This window comes from Quercus robur, chromosome 3 (assembly GCF_932294415.1).
Source record: "Quercus robur chromosome 3, dhQueRobu3.1, whole genome shotgun sequence".
NCBI lineage: Eukaryota > Viridiplantae > Streptophyta > Magnoliopsida > Fagales > Fagaceae > Quercus > Quercus robur.
In genome coordinates, this window is record NC_065536.1 from 25,860,176 (window position 1) to 25,881,957 (window position 21,782).

Sequence of the window (21,782 nt, forward strand, 5' to 3'; positions counted from 1 at the left end):
CCCCCCCCTGCGGTCCTTCCCCAAGATGCAGAATTTTTTTAATGTATATATTAGGGACTAATTCAAATTGGGCTCAAGGAATAAAACTTGACCCCCTTCCCTGCAAAATCTTGTCCTCCTTCCCCCATTTCAGATTAGTGCAAAAAACTCCACAAATTAGTCAAAAACAACATTACAAATCAGTCCAAATAACCACCTATTAGCCCTAACAACCATAGTACACAAATCTCAACCCAAAAAACTTATCAAAAACTTATTACAAAAATAAAATACAAATTTTGATAACCAATGACCAGTTGAACCACCATTTTCTCTAAAACCTTAACCATTACCTTTCTTTTATTTTATAAAGAAAAGAAATTATGCTCAAATAAACAAATTATGTCATGTCATTGTTGCATGAGACTATCCATTGCACATAGGCTTAAGGGACGCTACATAATTTTGCCATTATTGTGGTGGAAAGCGAATTTAGCGTCAATGGTGTCTAGAACAGAAAATTAGAGGTCACCTAGGATAAAATTCTATTGATTTAAGAGAGACAAATTTATAGAATTTAGTGAGATATTAAACAGCATATATATACTGATATAAAAAATAATTTTTTTAAAAAAAGTAAAGATATTTGAAAGGGAATCTGATGACCAATTATTGTTGATTGGCTTGTAGCCGGAAGCTGAATGACAACATCCCCCACTTCCTTTATATTTCAATTCCCATGTCGCAGGTTCAAACATGCCCACCCTTTCCCTTCCCAACAAAAGCAAAAATTTGAAAGAATGTTCATAAAGAACTAGAAGTATTAAATGGAAAAAGGAGACAAAGAATAATCATAAAGAGAAAATTCTTATTAGAGCGAATACCTAACTGTCTTTTAACAAATTCATAATTGCATATCTAATTAACTATTTTTGTAACTAAAAACCAATTTTAATTACTATACTTTCAGGTTTTTTTTTTTTTTTTTTTTTTAAATTTCAATTAGAGTTTAATTTTACACCAAATGTCCCAACTAATCAAATTTTTTTTAATTTTTGTGCCAAATGAGTTAATTTAGTGTAAAAAAAACAAGGATTCCAATATAAATAAACCATAAAAAACCTAATCATAAAATTAGAGGAAGAGAGAGTTTGAATGATTTTATATTTATGAGCATTTTTTTTGTACAACTAGAAACAATTCATAATTATAAGTCATTTATGTAATATATCATGACTATGTATGATCCATTATATATATATATATAAATATATATATATATATATATATATATATATATTAACAATGGACATTTTTTTTTATACTATTTCTATTTAGATAATTTATATGAGAAAATATTGAACGTAACAAACAATAATTGAACTGAGCGATTCCATGCACTCATCCCTATTCAATTTGCGAGATTCTATTTGACTAATTTATTATTTTATTTTGTGTTGTATCTAATAGAATTTCATGGAAAATAATTTTGAATTGATATTGTAGTATATGTAGTACCCAATAGTGATTTTTAAAATTATATATGTAATAGCAATGCAATGAGAAACTTGGCTTAACTAATATCATGAAAATTGCAAGGAAAAACTATTTTAGTACCTCCAAATGTACTGCCAAACTATATTTTATATGTTTAATAACCTAAACTAACATCAATAGCATCACTAAAATTCATCATTCTTGTGCTTATTACATACTAGTTTTATTAATTGAAGGGCGTCTCAATTTTCAAGCCCACCAAAATTTTATGTTTTGCTCGCAATTCACATATGACAAATCTATTTGAGCGAGAATTCTTAAACAAGTATGTGCAGTTTGAATGCAACCACTAGGGCCTGAACTCAGCCTACTCCACCCACATATAATCCAATGAGTATATATACTATATATTAACAAAATATAATGACATGCAAGGGAAGTTGTTACCTTTTTGACGAAAAAGAGGGGTTGTAGAATAAGACTAGCATGATGGCCCGGCCCATTTGTTTCTTCGACACTTGACTTACTGGAACCAAATATTTTCAGTTTGTCGCATTTATGAATGCACAAGTCTTTCAACGACGGCCACTCTAAAGTGTGGTTTCCTGGATAAAAACTTTTGAGTTCAGGCAAATTTTGAAGTGCTAGATTGGTCAATTGTGGGAAAACAAACAAAGTGGTTGTCTCTATTCCTTCTTCTTTTGCTACGATTTCCTCCACCGTTGCACAATCTTTTATCTCTAGCATCTCAAGTTGCATAAGATCCTTCGCCACAGATGTTGGAAAAACACTTTTGAGACTGGAACAACCCTTAATTTTTATGGTACGTAATTTCCCAAAGGTGATTATTCCTTGAGGATCCATACTCCACACGTGCTTCACTTTTTCCAGATTTCCTAATGTTAAGGATATAAGTTCAGCGACTACTATATCACGTGATTCTTCAACATTATTTGTCCCTTGGATATCAAATACCTCTTCTATGGAGCCACATCTTTTTATCTTCAATTCTTTTAGATTTCGGAGCGTTCTCAACATATTGGGCGGAACAATTTTTGTAAGATTTGTGCAACCTGAAACGTTCAGTGTTTCTAGTTTGCCAAAGAAATCTGAAATGAGTTGGTCGGGCCAGATCATATTCATGCTATCCATGCCTTCTATTTCCAATTTCTTCAAGATCGGAAAGACAACCTGCAATTCTCACATACACATTGAGTCAATAAATGAAACTTAATTAAATTATATTCTGAAGACCACGATTAACAAAGAGGACACTATTATAAGGAAGAATTAAGAAGTAAGAAGGGTAATAATTCCTTTTCATTTAAGAGTTATTGTGTGGCAATACATAGTATCATTTTTTCAAGCTTTTTCTCAATGGTCATGTACGTATTAAGAAGGAAGAAGAGTAATAATTACTGGCATATAAATGGTGAGTTCTCATAGAAATAAAGGTTACAACGTGAAATAACAAATTTCAACTCTCCCTAAAAACATGAACTCATTCAGCCACTCTCCTATCCACTCGCCTGTGTTTTACTGATATAAAACTGCTTTACTTATATAAAATAAAAAAAAAAAAATAAAAAAAAAAAGTAGATTTTCTGAACACACAAGTGAACACATGTTCAGAGGCTAGTATATATAAATGCCAATATCATGGAAATATATTTTGAATCCTACAATATATAATAAATTATTTTTTTTTATAGAAGAGGTATTGTGTTGCAATATAGCGGTTTATTTGTTCAATTTCTTTCACATTGATCCGTAATTACAAATTGGAGATGAAATTTAGATGAGGATAATTTATCCACGAAAAAATAGAAATTGAGATAATTTGCGGCTTGATTCTTGAAAGCCTATTAAAGGCTTTGACTCTATGACAATACTATAATAGTGTATTTGTTTTACTATCATTTTAGCACGTTTTGAAATTCAACCAGAGATAAGATTTCTCCCCTTTTTGTTAAACCGTTTAAAAAAAAAAAAAAAACCCAAAAATGGAAGGGTTTAAAGTTTTTAAATTGGATCAACGGGATTCAAATTTTAATGACATCATATTTATTAAAATAAATAAAATAAATGTATACAATTTAATTATTTAACAATCTTAAGTAAAACAATATTTAAAGATGTTCAAATATATCTTACTCAAAAGATAAGATGATTTTCTTCAAAATTTACCACAAAGTAGATATTCTCTTATTAGTTAAAAATTAAGAGGATGGTTGTAAAAGCTCTAATCTTTGTGCTCTTACGTTAAGCAGGCTAGTCTACTAAGCATATATAGTCATCCCAGTATACATATTTGCATTAAAAAATTAATAATAATTTTATGTAAAAATAATTAAAACCAAATAAAATAAACACAGACAAAAAAAGTAGGACAGTTACTTGTAATTAGATCTAACCTTTTCGACGAAAAAGAGGGGTTGTAGAATAAGACTACCATGATGGCCCAGCCCATTTGTTTCTTCGACACTTGACTTATTGGAACCAAATATTTTCAGTTTGTCGCATTTTTGAATGCGCAAGCCTTTCAATGACAGCCACTCTAAAGTGTGGTTTCCTTGATAAAAACTTTTGAGCTCAGGCAAATTTTGAAGTTCTAGAGTGGTCAATCGTGGGAATACAAACAAAGTGGTTGTCTCTATTCCTTCTTCTTTCGCTACGATTTCCTCCACCGTTGCACAATCTTTTATCTCTAGCATCTCAAGTTGCATAAGATCCTTCGCCACAGATGTTGGAAAAACACTTTTTAGACTGGAACAACCCTCAATTTTTATGGTACGTAATTTCCCAAAGGTGATTATTCCTTGAAGATCCATACTCCACACGTGCTTCACTTTTTCCAGATTTCTTAATGTTAAGGATATAAGTTCAGTGGCTGCTATATCACGTGATTCTTCAACATTATTTGTCCCTTGGATATCAAATACCTCTTCTATGGAGCCACATTTTTCTATCTTCAATTCTTTTAGATTTCGGAGCTTTCTCAACATATTGGGCGGAACAATATTTGTAAGATTTGTGCAACCTGAAACGGTCAGTGTTTCTAGTTTGCCAAAGAAATCTGAAATGAGTTGGTCGGGCCAGATCATATTCATGCTATCCATGCCTTCTATTTCCAATTTCTTCAAGATCGGAAAGACAACCTGCAATTCTCAGGTACACATTGAGCCAATAAATGAAACTTAATTAAATTATATTCTAAAGACCATGATTAACAAAGAGGAAACTATTATAAGGAAGAATTAAGAAGGAAGAAGAGTAATAATTCCTTTTCATTTAAGAGTTATTATGTGGCAATACATAGTATCATTTCTTCAAGCTTTTTCTCAATGGTCATGTACGTATTAAGAAGGAAGAAGAGTAATAATTACTGGCATATAAATGGTGAGTTCTCATAGAAATAAAGGTTACAACGTGGAATAACAAATTTCAACTCTCCCTAAAAACATGAACTCATTTAGTCACTCTCCTATCCACTCGCCTGTGTTTTACTCATATAAAACTGCTTTACTCATATAAAATAAAAAAAATAAAAAATAAAAAGTAGATTTTCTCAGCACGTAAGTGAACACCTGTTCAGAGACTAGTATATATAAATGCCAATATCATGGAAATATATTTTGAATCCTACAATATATAATAAATTATTTTTTTTTATAGAAGAGGTATTGTGTTGCAATATAGCGGTTTATTTGTTCAATTTCTTTCACATTGATCCGTAATTACAAATTGGAGATGAAATTTAGATGAGGATAATTTATCCACGAAAAAATAGAAATTGAGATGATTTGCAGCTAGATTCTTGAAAGCCTATTAAAGGCTTTGACTCTATGACAATACTATAATAGTGTATTTGTTTTACTATCATTTTAGTACGTTTTGAAATTCAACAAGAGATAAGATTTCTCCCCTTTTTGTTAAACCGTTTAAAAAAAAAAAAAAAAAACCCAAAAATTGAAGGGTTTAAAGTTTTTAAATTGGATCAACGGGATTCAAATTTTAATGACATCATATTTATTAAAATAAATAAAATAAATGTATACAATTTAATTATTTAACAATCTTAAGTAAAACAATATTTAAAGATGTTCAAATATATCTTACTCAAAAGATAAGATGATTTTCTTCAAAATTTACCACAAAGTAGATATTCTCTTATTAGTTAAAAATTAAGAGGATGGTTGTAAAAGCTCTAATCTTTGTGCTCTTACGTTAAGCAGGCTAGTCTACTAAGCATATATAGTCATCCCAGTATACATATTTGCATTAAAAAATTAATAATAATTTTATGTAAAAATAATTAAAACCAAATAAAATAAACACAGACAAAAAAAGTAGGACAGTTGTTACTTGTAATTAGATCTAACCTTTTCGACGAAAAAGAGGGGTTGTAGAATAAGACTACCATGATGGCCCAGCCCATTTGTTTCTTCGACACTTGACTTATTGGAACCAAATATTTTCAGTTTGTCGCATTTTTGAATGCGCAAGCCTTTCAATGACTGCCACTCTAAAGTGTGGTTTCCTGGATAAAAACTTTTGAGTTCAGGCAAATTTTGAAGTTCTAGAGTGGTCAATTGTGGGAATACAAACAAAATGGTTGTCTCTATTCCTTCTTCTTTTGCTACGATTTCCTCCACCGTTGCACAATCTTTTATCTCTAGCTTCTCAAGTTGCATAAGAGCCGTCGCCACAGATGTTGGAAAAACACTTTTTAGACTGGAACAACCCTCAATTTTTATGGTACGTAATTTCCCAAAGGTGATTATTCCTTGAGGATCCATACTCCACACGTGCTTCACTTTTTCCAGATTTCTTAATGTTAAGGATATAAGTTCAGCGGCTACTATATCACGTGATTCTTCAACATTATTTGTCCCTTGGATATCAAATACCTCTTCTATGGAGCCACATCTTTTTATATTCAATTCTTTTAGATTTCGGAGCATTCTCAACATATTGGGCGGAACAATTTTTTTAAGATTTGCGCAACCTGAAACGTTTAGTGTTTCTAGTTTGCCAAAGAAATCTGAAATGAGTTGGTTGGGCCAGATCATATTCATGCTATTAATGCCTTTTATTTCCAAATTCTTCAAGATCGGAAAGACAACCTGCAATTCTCAAGTACACATTGAGTCAATAAATGAAACTTAATTAAATTATATTGTAAAGACCACGATTAACAAAGAGGAAACTATTATAAGGCAGAATTAAGGAAGAAGGGTAATAATTCCTTTTCATTTAAGAGGTATTGTTTGGCAAAACATAGTATCATTTCTTCAAGCTTTTTCTCAATGGTCATGTACGTACTAAAAGAATTGGTGATGAAATTTAGATTAGGATAATGCTTATAAGGATGAAAATTCAATTTAATTTCATAACCGGATTTCTCTCTCTATTTGCATAACAAATAGAACTCAAATTCGAAAACAGTATATTAAGAAATTGTTAAATTAATATGCACAATTTTTGGAAAAATGTTTCATTCCAAGCTGTAGTAGAAAATCAAAAGACAATTCTAGTATTAGTATTATACTAAATTTAAACTATTTTTTAGAAAATTTGGCAAGTGTAAAAAGTATATAAAGATGTATCAAAGTCACAATGTAATAGATAGATAATCAATTTAAAATACAGAATACATAAACTAATTATATAAGTATGTTCTACTAAAAAAGCATTTTATATAAGTACGTTCCATTTGTGTTTTATCTCGATTAGGGAATTTGGTTATTCTTCTGTAAAACTCTTGTTCATTGACTTTTTCTTATAATAATACTTTTGATCATTTGGTGCAATTTTCAAAAAGAAAATGTGTCTTGATATTGACAATACATAGTCTAAACTTTGTTATTTATTTTTTAGGGTGCGGAAGACTTATCAACATTTAAAGAGTAAAATTTAAAATTAAATCTTAAACATACCTTCCCGTTGAAAAGTACACGAGAATCGACAACAGAAAGGAAGCCCTTTAACTTGAATAACTTCCTTAATTCTAAAGAATGGAGATTTGCAAACATAATGCTGTCGTCACTATTGACCTCAATTTCTTCTTCTCTTTCTATCGCAACTATTGCACTCATTATCTCGCAATCTTCTATCTTCATTTTTTGGAGGTGTGAAAAGCATTCAACCATAGATGAGGAGAAGACAAATTCCAACTTACGACAGTTCCTCACATTTACCACTCTCAAGTTACAAAAAGTCTTCGTTGGAAGTCGTGTGTAGTATATCCGTTCCAAATTAGTCACATTCCACAGGGTAATTGACTCCAAACTAGGAAAGACAGAATCAAGAAGCCCCATAGACTTGATAATATACTGAATCTCATCATTGTCTTCAACTTTGAGATGCTTCAAACTTCGAAAACCTTCCGATTCTAATTCGTAAAGAATATTTTTGACGCCCTTCATTTTTTCCAAAATGAGAGTTTCACATTCCCCAAATAATCCTTTATAGACAGTCCGATTGAAAGCTTATTTTGAGTTTTAAAATTCGTGAAGTTTCCCAAGTTTCATTCAAGTCCCAAGCACTGCCTATGGCTATTCTATAGCTTTTCAACCTTTCAAAAAACTTGGTGTCCTGTAGAATCTTTGCATTCTCAATACATATATGTAACTTGGTCAACTCAGCCAAACCGTCCAACTCTGAGACCATTGCATTAATACTTTCTGTGCTTTGTGCTTCAACTTCCCATTCAACATAATCTGGCAAATATAATTCTTCTGACATCTTCAGATTAGATAACACATTGGGTGGAATAAATTTAAGTTCGGAACATTTTCTCAAATCTAGTAACTGAAGGTGAGTCAGCTGCCCTATCTCTTTTGGTAACCGTTTAATATCGGACAATGAAAGGCTAAGAGCTTTCAAATTCTTCAGTTCTCCAATTATGATTGCATTCTGTACCACATAACCGTCTAAACACAATGTTTGGAGGTTTTCAAGGGACGAAAGTGATGAAGGAAGTACTTCAGACCAGCTTTCAGATAACTTCAACACTTTGAGATCCTTTAACTCTTCAAAAAATGAATCTGGAATACTGAAATCAATTTTTTGGTCGAACAACAAAAGTAACTCAAGCTTTGAATATTCAAACTGATTAGGAAGCTCTGAATTATCATTAATGTAAGGCAACGAAATTGCAACTGCATCTTCCCTTTTAGACAGATTTTGCAATTCAATAGCAGTTCTTATAGTAAACATATGCTTCTCTTCAGATGCAATATTAATGACAACGTCACGAATTACGTCATGCATTTTGACTGTACCATTATCATCCCCATCCAACAACAAGCTGGAATCTTTGAGTCTTTCAACCAATGAGTGCACCCTACATCTCGCACCCTCTATTGTATCCACGTTATCAAACAAGCCCCAACCCACACCATATCTCAACAAGTCTTCTACTTTTATGTCGTCATCCTCTCCATGTAGACTACAAAGCAACAATAATGACTTTGCTTCATTACTTTGTAAAAACTCATAACTCATCTTTATACTTTTGTACACCTTCTCATTCATTCCCTCGATCTCTCTTGGGCTAGACATCTTCAACTGATTGAGGAAATCTTTCCAAATACGTGGGTTTTTCTGATTTTTTAATGCATTTGCAACTGTTGTAATGGCAATTGGTAATCCAGCTCATTCTTCGACAATTTGAAGCATAGTTGGTTTAATTTCAGAGGTTTTAGCTAAATCACCACCTATCTTCTCAAACAAGTTTCTCGCTTCATCGTTTAAGAAAACTTTGACTTCGAACTGCTTTTGGGTATCCATATCTTTGCATACTACATTATAAAATCTGGACGTCAACAATAACTTGCACCCCTTATTATCATCTCCAAAGGAAAAAATCCCAAGAGCTTCCAAGTCCAGGTACTTCCAAATGTCATCCAAAATTACAAGGACCCTATTCTCTTGTTTCAATCGCTTACGTAGTTGATCTCTTCTTACTAGTTCACTCTCCACCTCAAGTTTTAGATCTAATTGCTCCGCAATTTCCCTTTGAATCCTTTTCAAGTCTGGATCATTGGATACAACTAAAAAAAGGTACTCGTCAAACAACTTGTCTTTCTCAGCTTGTTTTAGAACTTCTTTGACTAGCATGGTTTTCCCAACACCTCCCATACCGTGAATTCCAATCCTAGTGATATTAGGATCTTTTAGTGCCTCTAGAACTCCAGTTATTGTTGGCTTTCTTGATTCAAAAGGCCTCATACCCTCTATTTGATGTCACAGTCTCTACCACTTGTGTAGACTCACGATAGCCAACGCTATTGCCATCAATCTTTGATATCTCATCCTTCAAATTCTTAGCTTCCAATGCTGCCTTGTCTGCCCTCTTGCTCACTTGATAACGGGATATCAAATTAGGACACCACACTACAACAAACTTGAGTTTTTTCAACATATTTTTATCTACTATCACTAAAAAATGTTAATAAAAACCTTAGTTATACACAACTGTTGTGTAAAGTAAAGAAATTCACATATTTATCTCCACAATTGGTATAACTGTTGAAACATGTGTTAAATATATATATATTTATATATATATCTACAATTGGCATAATTGTTGAAATAGGTGTTAAAAAAATAAATAAATAGGGAAAAGTTATATCAACAGTCGGACAAATGTGAAAAAAAAAATTAAATATTTTATTAACAGATATAAAATGTTGAAAATAAAAACACCGAACTTGTATATATTAAATATTTTTTTTATGATCAGTCTGTTATATATAAATCATTGTCTCTCTCTCTATCGCTGTCTCACTCTCTCTCTCTCTCTATCGATCTCTCTCTATTGCTCTCTCTCATAGCTCTTTGCGGTCATGGCTATTAATCAATTTCAAAACCTTTCTATTTTTCTATTATTTTCTAGGCAACCAAACAAAGTTCTTGACTAGGTATTTTTTTTTTTTTTTTTTACGATTTTCGTTTTGATTTCCTCATCAAGATCATCGCCGTCGAATTGATTTCACCAAGCTGGTACTACTACATTCAGATATTCACACTTTTCCCTATCCAAACCCTTCAATTAGGTATTTTTTCTATTTCTCTCGATTTCGTAGTTTTAAAAACTTATTTCTGATCAGTTTGTTTTTGCTTGGACTTGAATTTTGTCCATACTCTGTTATTCGCTTTGAGTATTTTGAACTTTTGTGGTCTTTGTTCTTGAATTTGAAAATTGAAATGCTATGTCAAAATTGAATTTGTGGTTTTGTGTATTGCGTGCTTTCAATGTGATTGCAGGTGCATTTGCATTGGTATTTCAGCTCAATGAAGGGTCAAGGAGAGTTCAAATTTCACTATCTGTGGGATTGAAAGCAAGAACGTCAGTTGGTGAGTAAGTGAGTGAGTTGCAGGTTCTTGATAAATTTCATTACTATTGTTCACATTTGTTGGCTGTTCTACCAAGAGGGTTTCTGAGAATTATGTGATTAAGTGTAGTTGTAAGTTGTAATTGATTAGATGTGCTCAGTTGTAAATTTTATAATGTACATTGTGATAGAGATGGTTGCTAATTTCCAATTTTTTGGTTTACAGCCTCAGTACTGACTTTGAAGTCTGAACTGATCTTCCTTCCCTTTTTGTCATCCCATCAGGTACAAAAACTCTTCAAAGCTTTTTCCTATTCTATATGAAAACAAAGTGTTTTTCATTATACTGAGGCTCTTGATTTCTGATGAATATATTTATGCTATAAGAAAATATTAGTTGGTGGAAGTTTTTAGTTTAGAAAACATTTTTGAGGGAGCTTAAATTTTTGGTACTGGTTGAATTATTTGGGGGCTTGTTCTTTGTGGCAACCCAATAAGAATTAGCTTTAAAAATAAACTCCTATCCTTTGTACAAAGCATAGCAACCTCTACACCAAAATATCACATACCAATACTTTCATCAACCCCTTCTCTGGTGTTGGACTCGTACTGTGAAAGCAATGCTCATGAGGGTATTTACTCCAAAAACTGAATAATTGATAGCCTAATCAAGTCTGGGCAGTTAAAACTCGACCCTCAAGATGTTTGATGAAATGCCATTTTGTGATGTTGTTACCTATAATTGGCTGATTTCTGGTCATGCCAGATGTGGGTTTCCAAAACTGGCTCTTTACCTCTATGCTGAAATGGTTCAAGAAGGAATAAGAGAAAGCCCATCCACATTTTCCTCTGTTTTGGGTTTTTGTAGTGATGCAGGGTTTTATGGAGAAGGAATTCAAGTTCACTGCAGGGTTATTACACTTGGATTTAGCTTGAATTTGTTTGTTGGAAGTTCACTTGTTGACCTTTATATGCATATGAGGCATGATGATGTAGCTTTCATGTTGTTCAATGAGTTGCCAAAGCAAAATATGGCCGTATGGAATTTGGTATTACGTGGGTATTGTGAACCCGGTTGTACGGGTCGATCAGATAAGTTATTAGAGTTGTTCTCTAAAATGGGATTGGATGGTGTGGAGCCAAATGGTCTTACCTTTTGTTATTTATTTCGTGGATGCAGTAACCAGAACTTTTAGATGAAGGAAAGTAGCTGCATTGCCTCGCTGTTAAGTTTGGATGGGTAGAATCAAATATATTCGTAGCTAATGCTTTGGTAGATTTTTATTCTGCTTGTGGAAGTTTAGTTGATGCAAAAAAATCATTTGATAGTATTCCAGTGGAGGATGTGATTTCATGGAATTCAATTGTTTCAGTGTAATGTGGAGTTCATTGTTACAAAGTTGTAGGGTCCATGGTAATGAGATAGTGGGAAGGAGAGTAGCAAAAATCTTGATGGAGCTTAAACCAGAGGATCCTGCAGTTTGTTTGCAAGCTTCAAATTTCTATTCTAAAATTGGAGAATTTAAAACGTCAATGCAAATTAGAGAGAGTGCTTATGCAAGGAAGGTGACAAGAAAGATTGGCCACAGTTTAATTGAGATAACAAGTTGCTGATAATATTAGCACCCTCTAATGATGGAACCAAGAGATCAAATTTGGCACCTACTATAGAGCCTCAAAGCAGAGGACTGCGGCGGTTGATGGTATCTTGGGGGCTATATTCCCATCAATCTAGAACTGTTTATCAAGTCTGGATCTTGTATAGGGAATTATTACAGAAGAGTTTCTTTTGCTTAAAGGTTTAAGCGTGATGTCCAAACGGACAATTTGTACTTTGGATTGCCCTGTTTGGTCTAACTAACTTCTTGACCTTTTCATCCTTCTTTCTTCTTTCTTTTCTTGGTGTGTAGTGCGTGCATGTGAAAAAAAGTGGGGCTGGGGGTTCATTAAAATATGGCTATACTACACATTGTACGTCTACATCAATTTCTTAATTGCAATAGTTTGAGGTTTCTAGAAAATGTAATTGTCTTTCCAGAATAATTTTATTAATTTCTCATAAGATTAGTTTTGTATGATAATCTTCCTTTTTCTGCATTTTAATAAAACTTTTCCTTATATAAAAAAACAAAAAATTGTTGTCCTTCATAGTTGTGTTTGTTTAAAATCTCTAGCTAATCCTTTCCCATATGAAGTTAAGCTTAGTAAACTTATGTTCTGTATGCAAACATAGGGAGGAATGTACACAATACACATATTATGTATGTGTTGCATGTTTGTCTATCTCAGTGCATTTGTTATTTTCTTTTTTGTATGTTTTAAGCACAAATACTAATAAGGCAGTTTTCACCAGATTTTTTAATATGATTTTTAACATCCCTTTTGTTTTAAGCACAACCTTAATCTGTTGCAAGTATAGGATCATCGCCATTTAGATTTTTTAATATAAATTTTTAATATGATCATCTCCATGTGGGGTGCAAAATTTGTTAGGTGAAGGGCTTGTATTCCTGAAATTATTTACTCAGCTTCGGTTTTAGTTTGTGGGTTCTGTTGGCCTCAAAGTTGCCACTTCCCTTGTTTTATTTATTTATTGTTTTCAGGCCTTGGCCTTATAATGACATACTTTTATAATTTTCCTTTACTTTTTCAGGAATTCAAAAGCGTGCTTCGTACAATAATAGTTTGAATGCACAAGATTTTATAAAATAATTCTGTTATTGATTTTTTGACTTAATATTATAGATTTAATTGAGTTGATTAAGATTACTAGTTATTTCTCTTGCTTCCATGCAGTATTTGAAAGAACAAAGACTTCCTCCTCAGACATTTATACCTCTTCAGTCAATTCGTGTTTAGCCAATCATTGAGAGATTGTGGGCCTTAGGTGGTACTGCAAAGCTGGTCTTTGATGTAATTCAATATCCTTTGCTAAGGCTTGTCTCTTTACTAGTTTACCTACACATTCTGATAGTGAAATTTCAATGTGTGCTGCACTGCCTATTGGCATACATCTTTCTGGTGATTTATATATAACAGACTGATCCTAATTTGGTGGTTAAGATACTTCTCATTGCAATTTATCTAATGATTCTTTGCTTCTCTAACTCATGATAATCACTCCAGGTTTTTTTATCTTATGTATGTTGCCTCTATCTTGTCCATTTATTTCATCTTGAAATATATGTTAGTAAATCAATATTAAAAATTCATTGTAAACTTTACTGCAATACGTTTGATCCTGTCTTGGAGAAGGCAATTCTTCTTGCTATTGGAAATACTCTTGTTTGTGATGAACTTTCTGAGGCTAAGGTACTAAGCTGAATTGGTGAGAGGTTTAAAGGTAATTATCACTAATCTTTTCCCTTCTATACCTGTTCCAAATCATAAAATTGATTTTGTTTTAAAATATTGATGTTCCTTCATGTAAATGCAAAATGCTTTTGAGTTTACTGTCTAAGTTGCTTTTCTCAATAATGTGATTTATATGGTTCATTTAGTTCATATATATATATATATATATATATATAGATATATATGTGTATGTATGTATGTATGTATGTATGTATGTATATATACTTTGTTTCTTCTTTGGGAATGGTATGGGGAAACTTTGACCTTAAATAACTTTTTTGTAATATATTATAATTGCTTTGTGTTAAGCTGTATGGGTTTCGAAAGGTTCTGGATTTGAATCCCTTACCATTGCCTTCAGACCAGCCTCAAGGGATTTCTCCCTATAACACAAGGGATTAGTTAGGTGCCTTAAGTGCTAGACACCATGTTAGCCAAAAAAGGGGAAATTTTTTCAAATTATTAACTTACCTGCTACCTAGGCCAATGAATGTTGCTTCAGCGATTATATTAAGTGTCATTTCCTAGACATTGTTGCCATGGTGATCTAGGCCTTACTGATTTTTCTGGGTTTTTTGTTCATGTTCTTTCATAATCTTTTAGGTCACTCCATTTATTGGTTTTCTGGATCCTTTATGAGAATGTCATGTCACTACATCGAATGAAGGCTACCATCATTGGTCGACTAGAGACAAATCGAGCAAATGAATGGATTGTAACAGAGAAACTAGGAGATGCTCTCAAGGCTAAAGCAGGCTTGAAAGCACCAAGAAAACCTGGGTTCAGGTTTGGAGAAAGGTATGCATTCTTCCATAGACTTGCTGTACAATTTAGTCATGCCCTCCTTTTTAAAGTAATATCATCTATACTAAAGAATATTTGATCAATATTTGTTATTTTGTTCTTAAACTGTGACAGACTCCATTTACTAGAGCTTGCAGTTGGAGCTTACCTATTATTTGTTGCCTGGTATGATGTTTTCTTTGGAAAAAACCACTTCTTCCTATTCCTTTTTATCCAAGCAGCTGCCTTCTTCATTGTGGGGTTTGGGTACGTTGGCACCTTTGTCCCAAACTCTTAGAGGAACTCCCAACAATGATACTGAAGTTCGTTTTGCATTTTGTTAATGTGTCTGTATAATTTCTGCTTCAGCAACATATACATGACCATTCATATGGGCATGGGTTTCGAAGGGTTGACTTTTATATTTTCAGTTCAAATTACTGATAAAAAAAAAATATTTTCAGCTCTAATTATCCATTGTATTTGTACAGTTTTTTTATTGTGTTAAAAGAGTAGTTGATTGGTTGTTGTAAATTTAATTAGGAATTGCACAATTGTGTTTACATTATATTTTGAATTAGGTTATTATATTTTGATCAATGTAAAAAGCACATCCAAATTTATTTATTTATTTTAAAGAAAATACTTATTTCAACTTTTACAAACCATTGAAATTTATCTCAAAATACCCTTTATCGATGGTTGAGTACATGTAGAAAAAAGTAATAAGCATCCTTATGTTTTTATGTTTCAACGGCTTTTAATAATACTTCGACATTTATTAACCGTTGATAAAAGTGTAACATTTTTTTCCAACAGTTGCATAGGCTGTAGAAAAAAAATTTCAATATAGTTTTTAATGGCGGTTCTTGATGGTTACTTTAACCGTCAAAAATAGTATTTTCAACGGTTTTTAGTACTTTTCTCAACGGTTTCAACCTTTGAAAATAACCAAATTTCTTTGTAATGACATCCATTGCAGTACGTAATCTTTGCTGGTCTATCATCTTCAAGGATTACCCCTGCCATTGCTATTATGTCATCAGATTCGGTAAGCCGTCTCTGCACATCATCTTCAATTTTCATTAGATTACTTATAGCAGAATCAACATCATGCTGCACCCTATCTCTGGCCTCACCCAACTCCTTAACTTGGGGTGTTTAGATTATCAACATTACTTTTGTAGTGAATCAGATAACCCAATTGACGTCCAACTGCTGCAAATACGCAATCGAGAATTTTCCCCCCGATTTTGTCTAGAAAATTCATTCTCACAACTGGCGGTTGTCTAGGAAGAGAAAGAAATCAATAACATACCTCTCTTCGGGTTTTCAACGTGGATGGTGGACCGTGATGCATTATGAGAATTCTGAAAAAGGGAAAACATATATAATAATAAAAATAATAATAAAACAAATGAAAACCAATTAATATTTTTTTTTCTATTTTAATGATATTGGTTCTGGTTTCAAAAAAAAAATTTTTTTTTTTTTTTTTGAATCTATAAAATTTGCTTTTTTATTTTAGCAATCTTCTGGAATTTATGGAAGGAGAAAATGGGTAACTAGCAATAAAAAACCAACTATTCAGTTAGTTGGTCCGATTCGGAAACAATTTCACTTATTAACAACTCGAGCCTCAGAGGCTCGATTTAGGGCCTTTAAATCGAGCCTTTGAGGCTTGGTTTACGTAGTTTGATGTGGCAAAATTCCACGTGTACTCCACATGGAATTTTGCCACATATAAGGCCTTTAAAATCGAGTCTTTGAGACTCGATTTACTAAAAGTAAAACCGAGTCTCAGAGACTCAATTTTTAAAGCCTCACACGTCAGGTCATGTCTTGGTCATGTCCATGTTTTTGTCTGTTTTGTTTTGGGTATGCAGAGAATATCTGACAACTCTCACACGTCTGTTTTGGGTATGCATTGGTCATGTCCATGTTTTTGTTTTTGGGTATGCATTAGTCATGGCAGAGAATATTTGACTAGCAATAAAAAACTCTCACACGTCTGTTTTGGGTATGCAGAGAATATTTGAATAGCAACAAAAAACTCTCACACAACCTCACACAACTCTCAGAGAATATTTTGACTGCATCACACAACTCTCACACCTTCAGCAACTTGTATCACAGAACCTTAACAACTCTCACAAAACCTCTCTCAACAACTCTCACAGAACGTCATACAACTCTCATAAACTCTCATACATATTCAGCAGCAAAACATTGCTCCTCTCTCATACAATCTCAGCAGTACATTTGCTTATCCTCATGTCAGGTAAGGGTCTCCTCACTCTCTAGTTGGTTGTTTAGTGTATATAGCTGCTTTAGAAAGTGTTGCTTGCATTGAATTTGTCATGCCATTTCCTAATAAAATATTTGTTTGTATTAAATATTTATACTTGTTTCTTGATAAGATATTTGTTTGTATTAAATATGTATATTTGTTTCCTTATAAAAAATATGTATATATATTTATACAACTATATATTTATATTTATATTTAAATAGTCAGTATTTATATATATATATATATATATATATATATATGTATTAGAGAAAGATACACGAATCCACTGACTAATAATCCATCCACATAGAAATATGGAATAGACATGCACGAAGAAAAATATGGAGAGAGATTTTCTTCTTTTTCTCTCTTATTCAATCTTGCACACAAATTCTTCTACCCAATAATGGATATGCGAATCCAATTTATAAAATTTGGCATGAATAATTGCGTATAAAACAGTAAGAGAGATAACTCTAGGTTATATATTAAGTGGACCTGGCGGCTGGTTGCTTGGCCCATTGTGGACAAATTTTTAAAAATTTAAAAACTTAGGCATATAGGCAAGAGTCGGTAATCATGCATGTTCAATGAATAATAGACACATAAGGAACCAAAAAAGAAACAGGTTCAAAGAATTGTGCAACCTCCCACTTTTATGAAATTCTAACCATGAGAAAGACATTATTGAATACAGTAAAAGCTATGAAAATAATTGGGTCACTAGTCCAGTTGCACCTAATTAAGCAGCTGGCATTTTTCCATTTTCTGGATGATATAAAGCTGATGACATATTAGCAGATCCAAAACAAATTTACTGTCATGATGGATTTTTTATATTATTTTTTTATGATTTAGAGTCAAAATTTGAGTTTGTATATCACATCTGGTATATTTCACTGTATATTAATGCCTTGATTTTGAAATTAGATGATATGTCTAATTTGATTGATCATGATCATATTCACATTAGTGTTTTTTTTTTTTTTTTTTTTTTTTTTTTTTTCTCTGATGAACCCTGCTCTATGTTATTTCATTAATAGTAGTGTAATAGGGTATGCCATTAATTTCCATAGCACTGGAATAATGATGTTACATAATTGCACTCATTCATTTGCACATCCTCATGACTTTTGTTATTTGGTTTGATATTTTTATTTATATTTTTGTTAGAGCTGAGTTTAAAATTTGTAGTGGGGGTGAGTTTTGTTTTTAGTTTTTTTATTTGTTTGAGTACGAAATTATAATGATTGAGTGTGTTTGTATGTGATGTGGGGTGAGTATATGCAATTGTTACACTTTTAGATACCTTGTAATTTTTGTACTTTGAGTAGATAGAAAAGGTTTTGTAATTGATGTTAAATGAAAGAGATAAAATATGTCACTAACATAAATTTCTTTGGCTCTCTAATAGGTTCACAATCTTTAAAGAATATTGATATAAATGTATACTTCGGTGGACCCCTTCACAATCCTGAAGGGATTGACGGATTCTCATTTAGAGGGGAGGGTATCGAATGCTACTACATGATGTTACGTCGTAAGTTGAAGACGTTGAATAATTTGAAGAGGAAAATAATGGACGAATTGAAATTGAATCCTGCTTGGTATGACATCAAGATTATTTATCGTTACCCACAAGAAGTCCTTCATGAACAGATAAATTACGGGTATATGGTGATCAAAGAAGATAAACATGTAAAGATGATGTTTAATAGGATCCAGAAAATGCCCCAAGTAAATGCTGCTGAGTTGTATGTAAGTTAGGAGGCGCTTGCAGACAACACTACTGAGGTGGTGCAACAAACAACTACTGCTTTACAATTTACAGCCCTAAATGATGGATGCACTACAATGAGAGGGTATACAATGGGAGGGTATACGATGGGAGGTTATACGCTCCCATCTCAAGATCATGTTTCCAATACTAGTGAAACCCTCTATCCTCAAGAGACACATTTAAAGGAGGAAGACGAAGACGAAGATGAAGATCATGTTGCGAATGATGGTGAAAATGTTGAGGTTGTAAATGAGTACGAAGAGAGGATTGAGCAAGGCGACTTTGAGAACGATGTGGATGACCATGAAGTCGTTCCCAATTTTGAAGAAGAAAATATGGAGTACCATGATGAAGGTGATGCAAATGATGATATTGGTGTCCAGCATAATAGAAATACGACCACTGGCTACAGACCTCCTACCGACTCATTCTACTCAAATACTTGGGAAGATATGGTTGATCCTTCACGTCTTTAGATACCATTTGTTTCTACTTGGGAAGATGGGATGCATTTTTGTAAAGAATTGACTTTTGCAAATAAAGAGGCGGTGAAGCGTGCATTGATAATATACGCAGCAAATGATAATAGAAATTTTATAATCCGAAGGTCAACCAAAACGAAATTGTGTGCCGCATGTATTGACGACAACTGCAAGTGGTATGTTGGGGCATTCATGAAGGCTAAATTCAATGGTCTGTGGATGGTCACGTCTTATGTGGGTCCACACTTGTATACCCTTTGGCCTACAAAGAGACGGTAAAATGATGGATTCGCATTTTGTTGCATCAGAAATTGTGGGAAAATTGCAAAAAAATCACACTGCACGTAATGATGAGCTCTGGGAGATCATACGTATTGAGTATAACCGTGAACTTTCTTACTATAAAGTATGAGACGCAAAACAAAAGGCAATTGCTAAGATATTCGGGGATTGGGAGGAGTCTTACCAAAAGTTGTGAAAGTTGTTGTTGGCATACTTGGATGAGGACTCAGGTACCCAGTACAGCTATCACACCATACCTAGGTCATATGAAGGTACTGCGTTACTACGCTATGTATATTGGGCATTCGCTCCATGCATTGCTGCATTTCAATATTGCAGGCCAGTGATTAGTATTGATGGGACCCATCTGTATGGTAAATACAAGAGGGTATTGATGATTGTAATGGTAACCGATGCTAACCAAAAGGTTTTGCCTCTCGCCTTTGCTGTTGTGGACAAGGAGTTAGGGCCTAGTTGGGGGTGGTTTTTAGAGTGTCTCAGGACTTCCATAGAGCATGTCATACCTAACGATGGCATTTATATTATTTCTGACCGACATAAAGATATCAAATCCGCCATTCGAGAGTGGCCTAGACGTGAGGATGGAAGAGAACAGGTATATCACCGATATTGCCTTCGACATGTTGCTAGCAACTTCAACAGACACTTTGATAACCTGACTCTAAAGGCATTGGCCTTGAAAGCTGGATATGCGAGTCATGAAGCTAAATTTGAGTCCATAATGCAAACCATTAAGGAGGCCGAGATTAATTTACTGAGGGGTGTAGACCCTACTGATTGTCGAATTGAACGTTATATGCCATACACATATCTAGTGAGTGAGGATGTGGAGAAATGGACTCAGTCACATGATGTGGAAGACGTTATGGGGCAATGACAACTAATATCTCTGAGTGCTTTAATGGTATACTTAAAGGTGCCCATGGTTCGTCCATTGCTACAATGGTTCAGTTCACTTGGTGCAAACGTGTTGCATATTTCCACGATTGACATAAACAAATTGCTTCTGATCTCTCTCGAGGTAAGCTGTGGAGTGATTATGCAATGGAGATCTATAACAGAAATGAGCAGAAAATTGCAGGACACACTGTGAGGAATTTTAATCATGCAGAGGGTGTATATCAAGTGGTTACCCCGTACAATGACCATAGAGGTGGAGGGGGAAACCACAGTCATGAAGTGCGCATATTTGCTAAAACATGTGGTTGCAGAAAGTGGCAAAACTTGAAGATCCCTTGTTCACATGCAATTAAAGTTCTTCAAGGTCTGCATCTCAATGCGACCAGCTATATTGACCCATGTTACAGTTTGAACAACGTCATTCTCACATATTCACATAATTTTGTGGTGCCAAAGTCAGAGTCATTGTGGAGGGACGTTTCCGGACCACGATGGGTGCCTGACCCACAGCTGTTGCGGGGCATAGGTCGTCCTATGAAGTCAAGAATAAGGAATGAAATGGATGGGGTACGGCAAGAACGGGGAAATCGGAGGGAAGATCCGGACTTGAGGGAGATTCAACCGAGGCAACAATGCAGAGTGTGTCATTAAGAGGGGCATAATCGTAGAAGCTGTCCCAATTCTCGTGGGGCTTCGACAAGTGGTAGTGCTATAAACTAGGCAAGTGCCCTCACTGTTTTTATATAATATATTCAAAATTTCATTTTGTTATTGTTCTTTGCATTTGGAAACTAATGACCGTATTTTAATTTTTGTCAGGCAAGCGAAACTTGATTTTGCTAAGTGACATTGTACGTGGGACTTGTGGTTATCTTTTATATGGACAAGTGCTAGGTGACTATGTAGAGTATGTTGTATCAGTATGGAGAAGTGCTTGGTGACTATGTAGAGTATGTCGTATCAGTATGGTTTAGTATGGACAAGTGGTAGGTGAATATGTAGACTATGTTGTATTTATTAGTTTTTATTTTGGTTATTGTTGAATGTTGTTGTAATTGAATTATTTGTTG

General features: G+C 33.5%; 4 protein-coding genes and 1 pseudogene across 4 annotated transcripts; 2 read left to right on the plus strand and 3 right to left on the minus strand.

The window, feature by feature from the left end:
* Nucleotides 1-1,305: 1,305 nt before the first annotated feature.
* LOC126717612 (putative disease resistance protein At4g19050) lies at nucleotides 1,306-7,905 on the minus strand. The gene is made up of 4 exons (XM_050419445.1): nucleotides 7,416-7,905; nucleotides 5,859-6,602; nucleotides 3,891-4,634; nucleotides 1,306-2,667 (listed from the first exon to the last, which is right to left on the minus strand). Exons 1-4 carry the CDS (start codon nucleotides 7,902-7,904, stop codon nucleotides 1,726-1,728), a joined length of 2,919 nt encoding a protein of 972 aa, XP_050275402.1. The 5' UTR covers nucleotide 7,905; the 3' UTR covers nucleotides 1,306-1,725.
* A 39-nt stretch (nucleotides 7,906-7,944) lies between these two features.
* LOC126719448 (disease resistance protein At4g27190-like) lies at nucleotides 7,945-9,042 on the minus strand. The gene has a single exon (XM_050421999.1). It carries the CDS (start codon nucleotides 9,040-9,042, stop codon nucleotides 7,945-7,947), a length of 1,098 nt encoding a protein of 365 aa, XP_050277956.1.
* Nucleotides 9,043-9,135: 93 nt separating this feature from the next.
* LOC126717613 (disease resistance protein At4g27190-like) lies at nucleotides 9,136-9,711 on the minus strand. Its single transcript, XM_050419446.1, has one exon. It carries the CDS (start codon nucleotides 9,709-9,711, stop codon nucleotides 9,136-9,138), a length of 576 nt encoding a protein of 191 aa, XP_050275403.1.
* Nucleotides 9,712-10,694: 983 nt separating this feature from the next.
* LOC126719449 (pentatricopeptide repeat-containing protein At3g09040, mitochondrial-like) lies at nucleotides 10,695-12,524 on the plus strand (annotated as a pseudogene).
* A 1,863-nt stretch (nucleotides 12,525-14,387) lies between these two features.
* On the plus strand, nucleotides 14,388-15,522 carry LOC126717614 (glucomannan 4-beta-mannosyltransferase 9-like). The gene is made up of 2 exons (XM_050419447.1): nucleotides 14,388-14,969; nucleotides 15,090-15,522. Exons 1-2 carry the CDS (start codon nucleotides 14,818-14,820, stop codon nucleotides 15,250-15,252), a joined length of 315 nt encoding a protein of 104 aa, XP_050275404.1. The 5' UTR covers nucleotides 14,388-14,817; the 3' UTR covers nucleotides 15,253-15,522.
* Nucleotides 15,523-21,782: the final 6,260 nt, after the last annotated feature.

Bases quoted from the DNA above. Each gene is read 5' to 3' on its own strand.
- LOC126717612 (XM_050419445.1), bottom strand. From the start codon at position 7,904: ATGAAGGGCGTCAAAAATATTCTTTACGAATTAGAATCGGAAGGTTTT. The intron at 6,603-7,415 runs GTATGTTTAAGA...TGAGAATTGCAG, and splicing joins GTGTACTTTTCAACGGGAAG to GTTGTCTTTCCGATCTTGAA. The intron at 2,668-3,890 runs GTTAGATCTAAT...TGAGAATTGCAG, and splicing joins CCCTCTTTTTCGTCGAAAAG to GTTGTCTTTCCGATCTTGAA.
- LOC126719448 (XM_050421999.1), bottom strand. From the start codon at position 9,042: ATGTCTAGCCCAAGAGAGATCGAGGGAATGAATGAGAAGGTGTACAAA.
- LOC126717613 (XM_050419446.1), bottom strand. From the start codon at position 9,711: ATGAGGCCTTTTGAATCAAGAAAGCCAACAATAACTGGAGTTCTAGAG.
- LOC126717614 (XM_050419447.1), top strand. From the start codon at position 14,818: ATGTCACTACATCGAATGAAGGCTACCATCATTGGTCGACTAGAGACA. The intron at 14,970-15,089 runs GTATGCATTCTT...AAACTGTGACAG, and splicing joins GGGTTCAGGTTTGGAGAAAG to ACTCCATTTACTAGAGCTTG.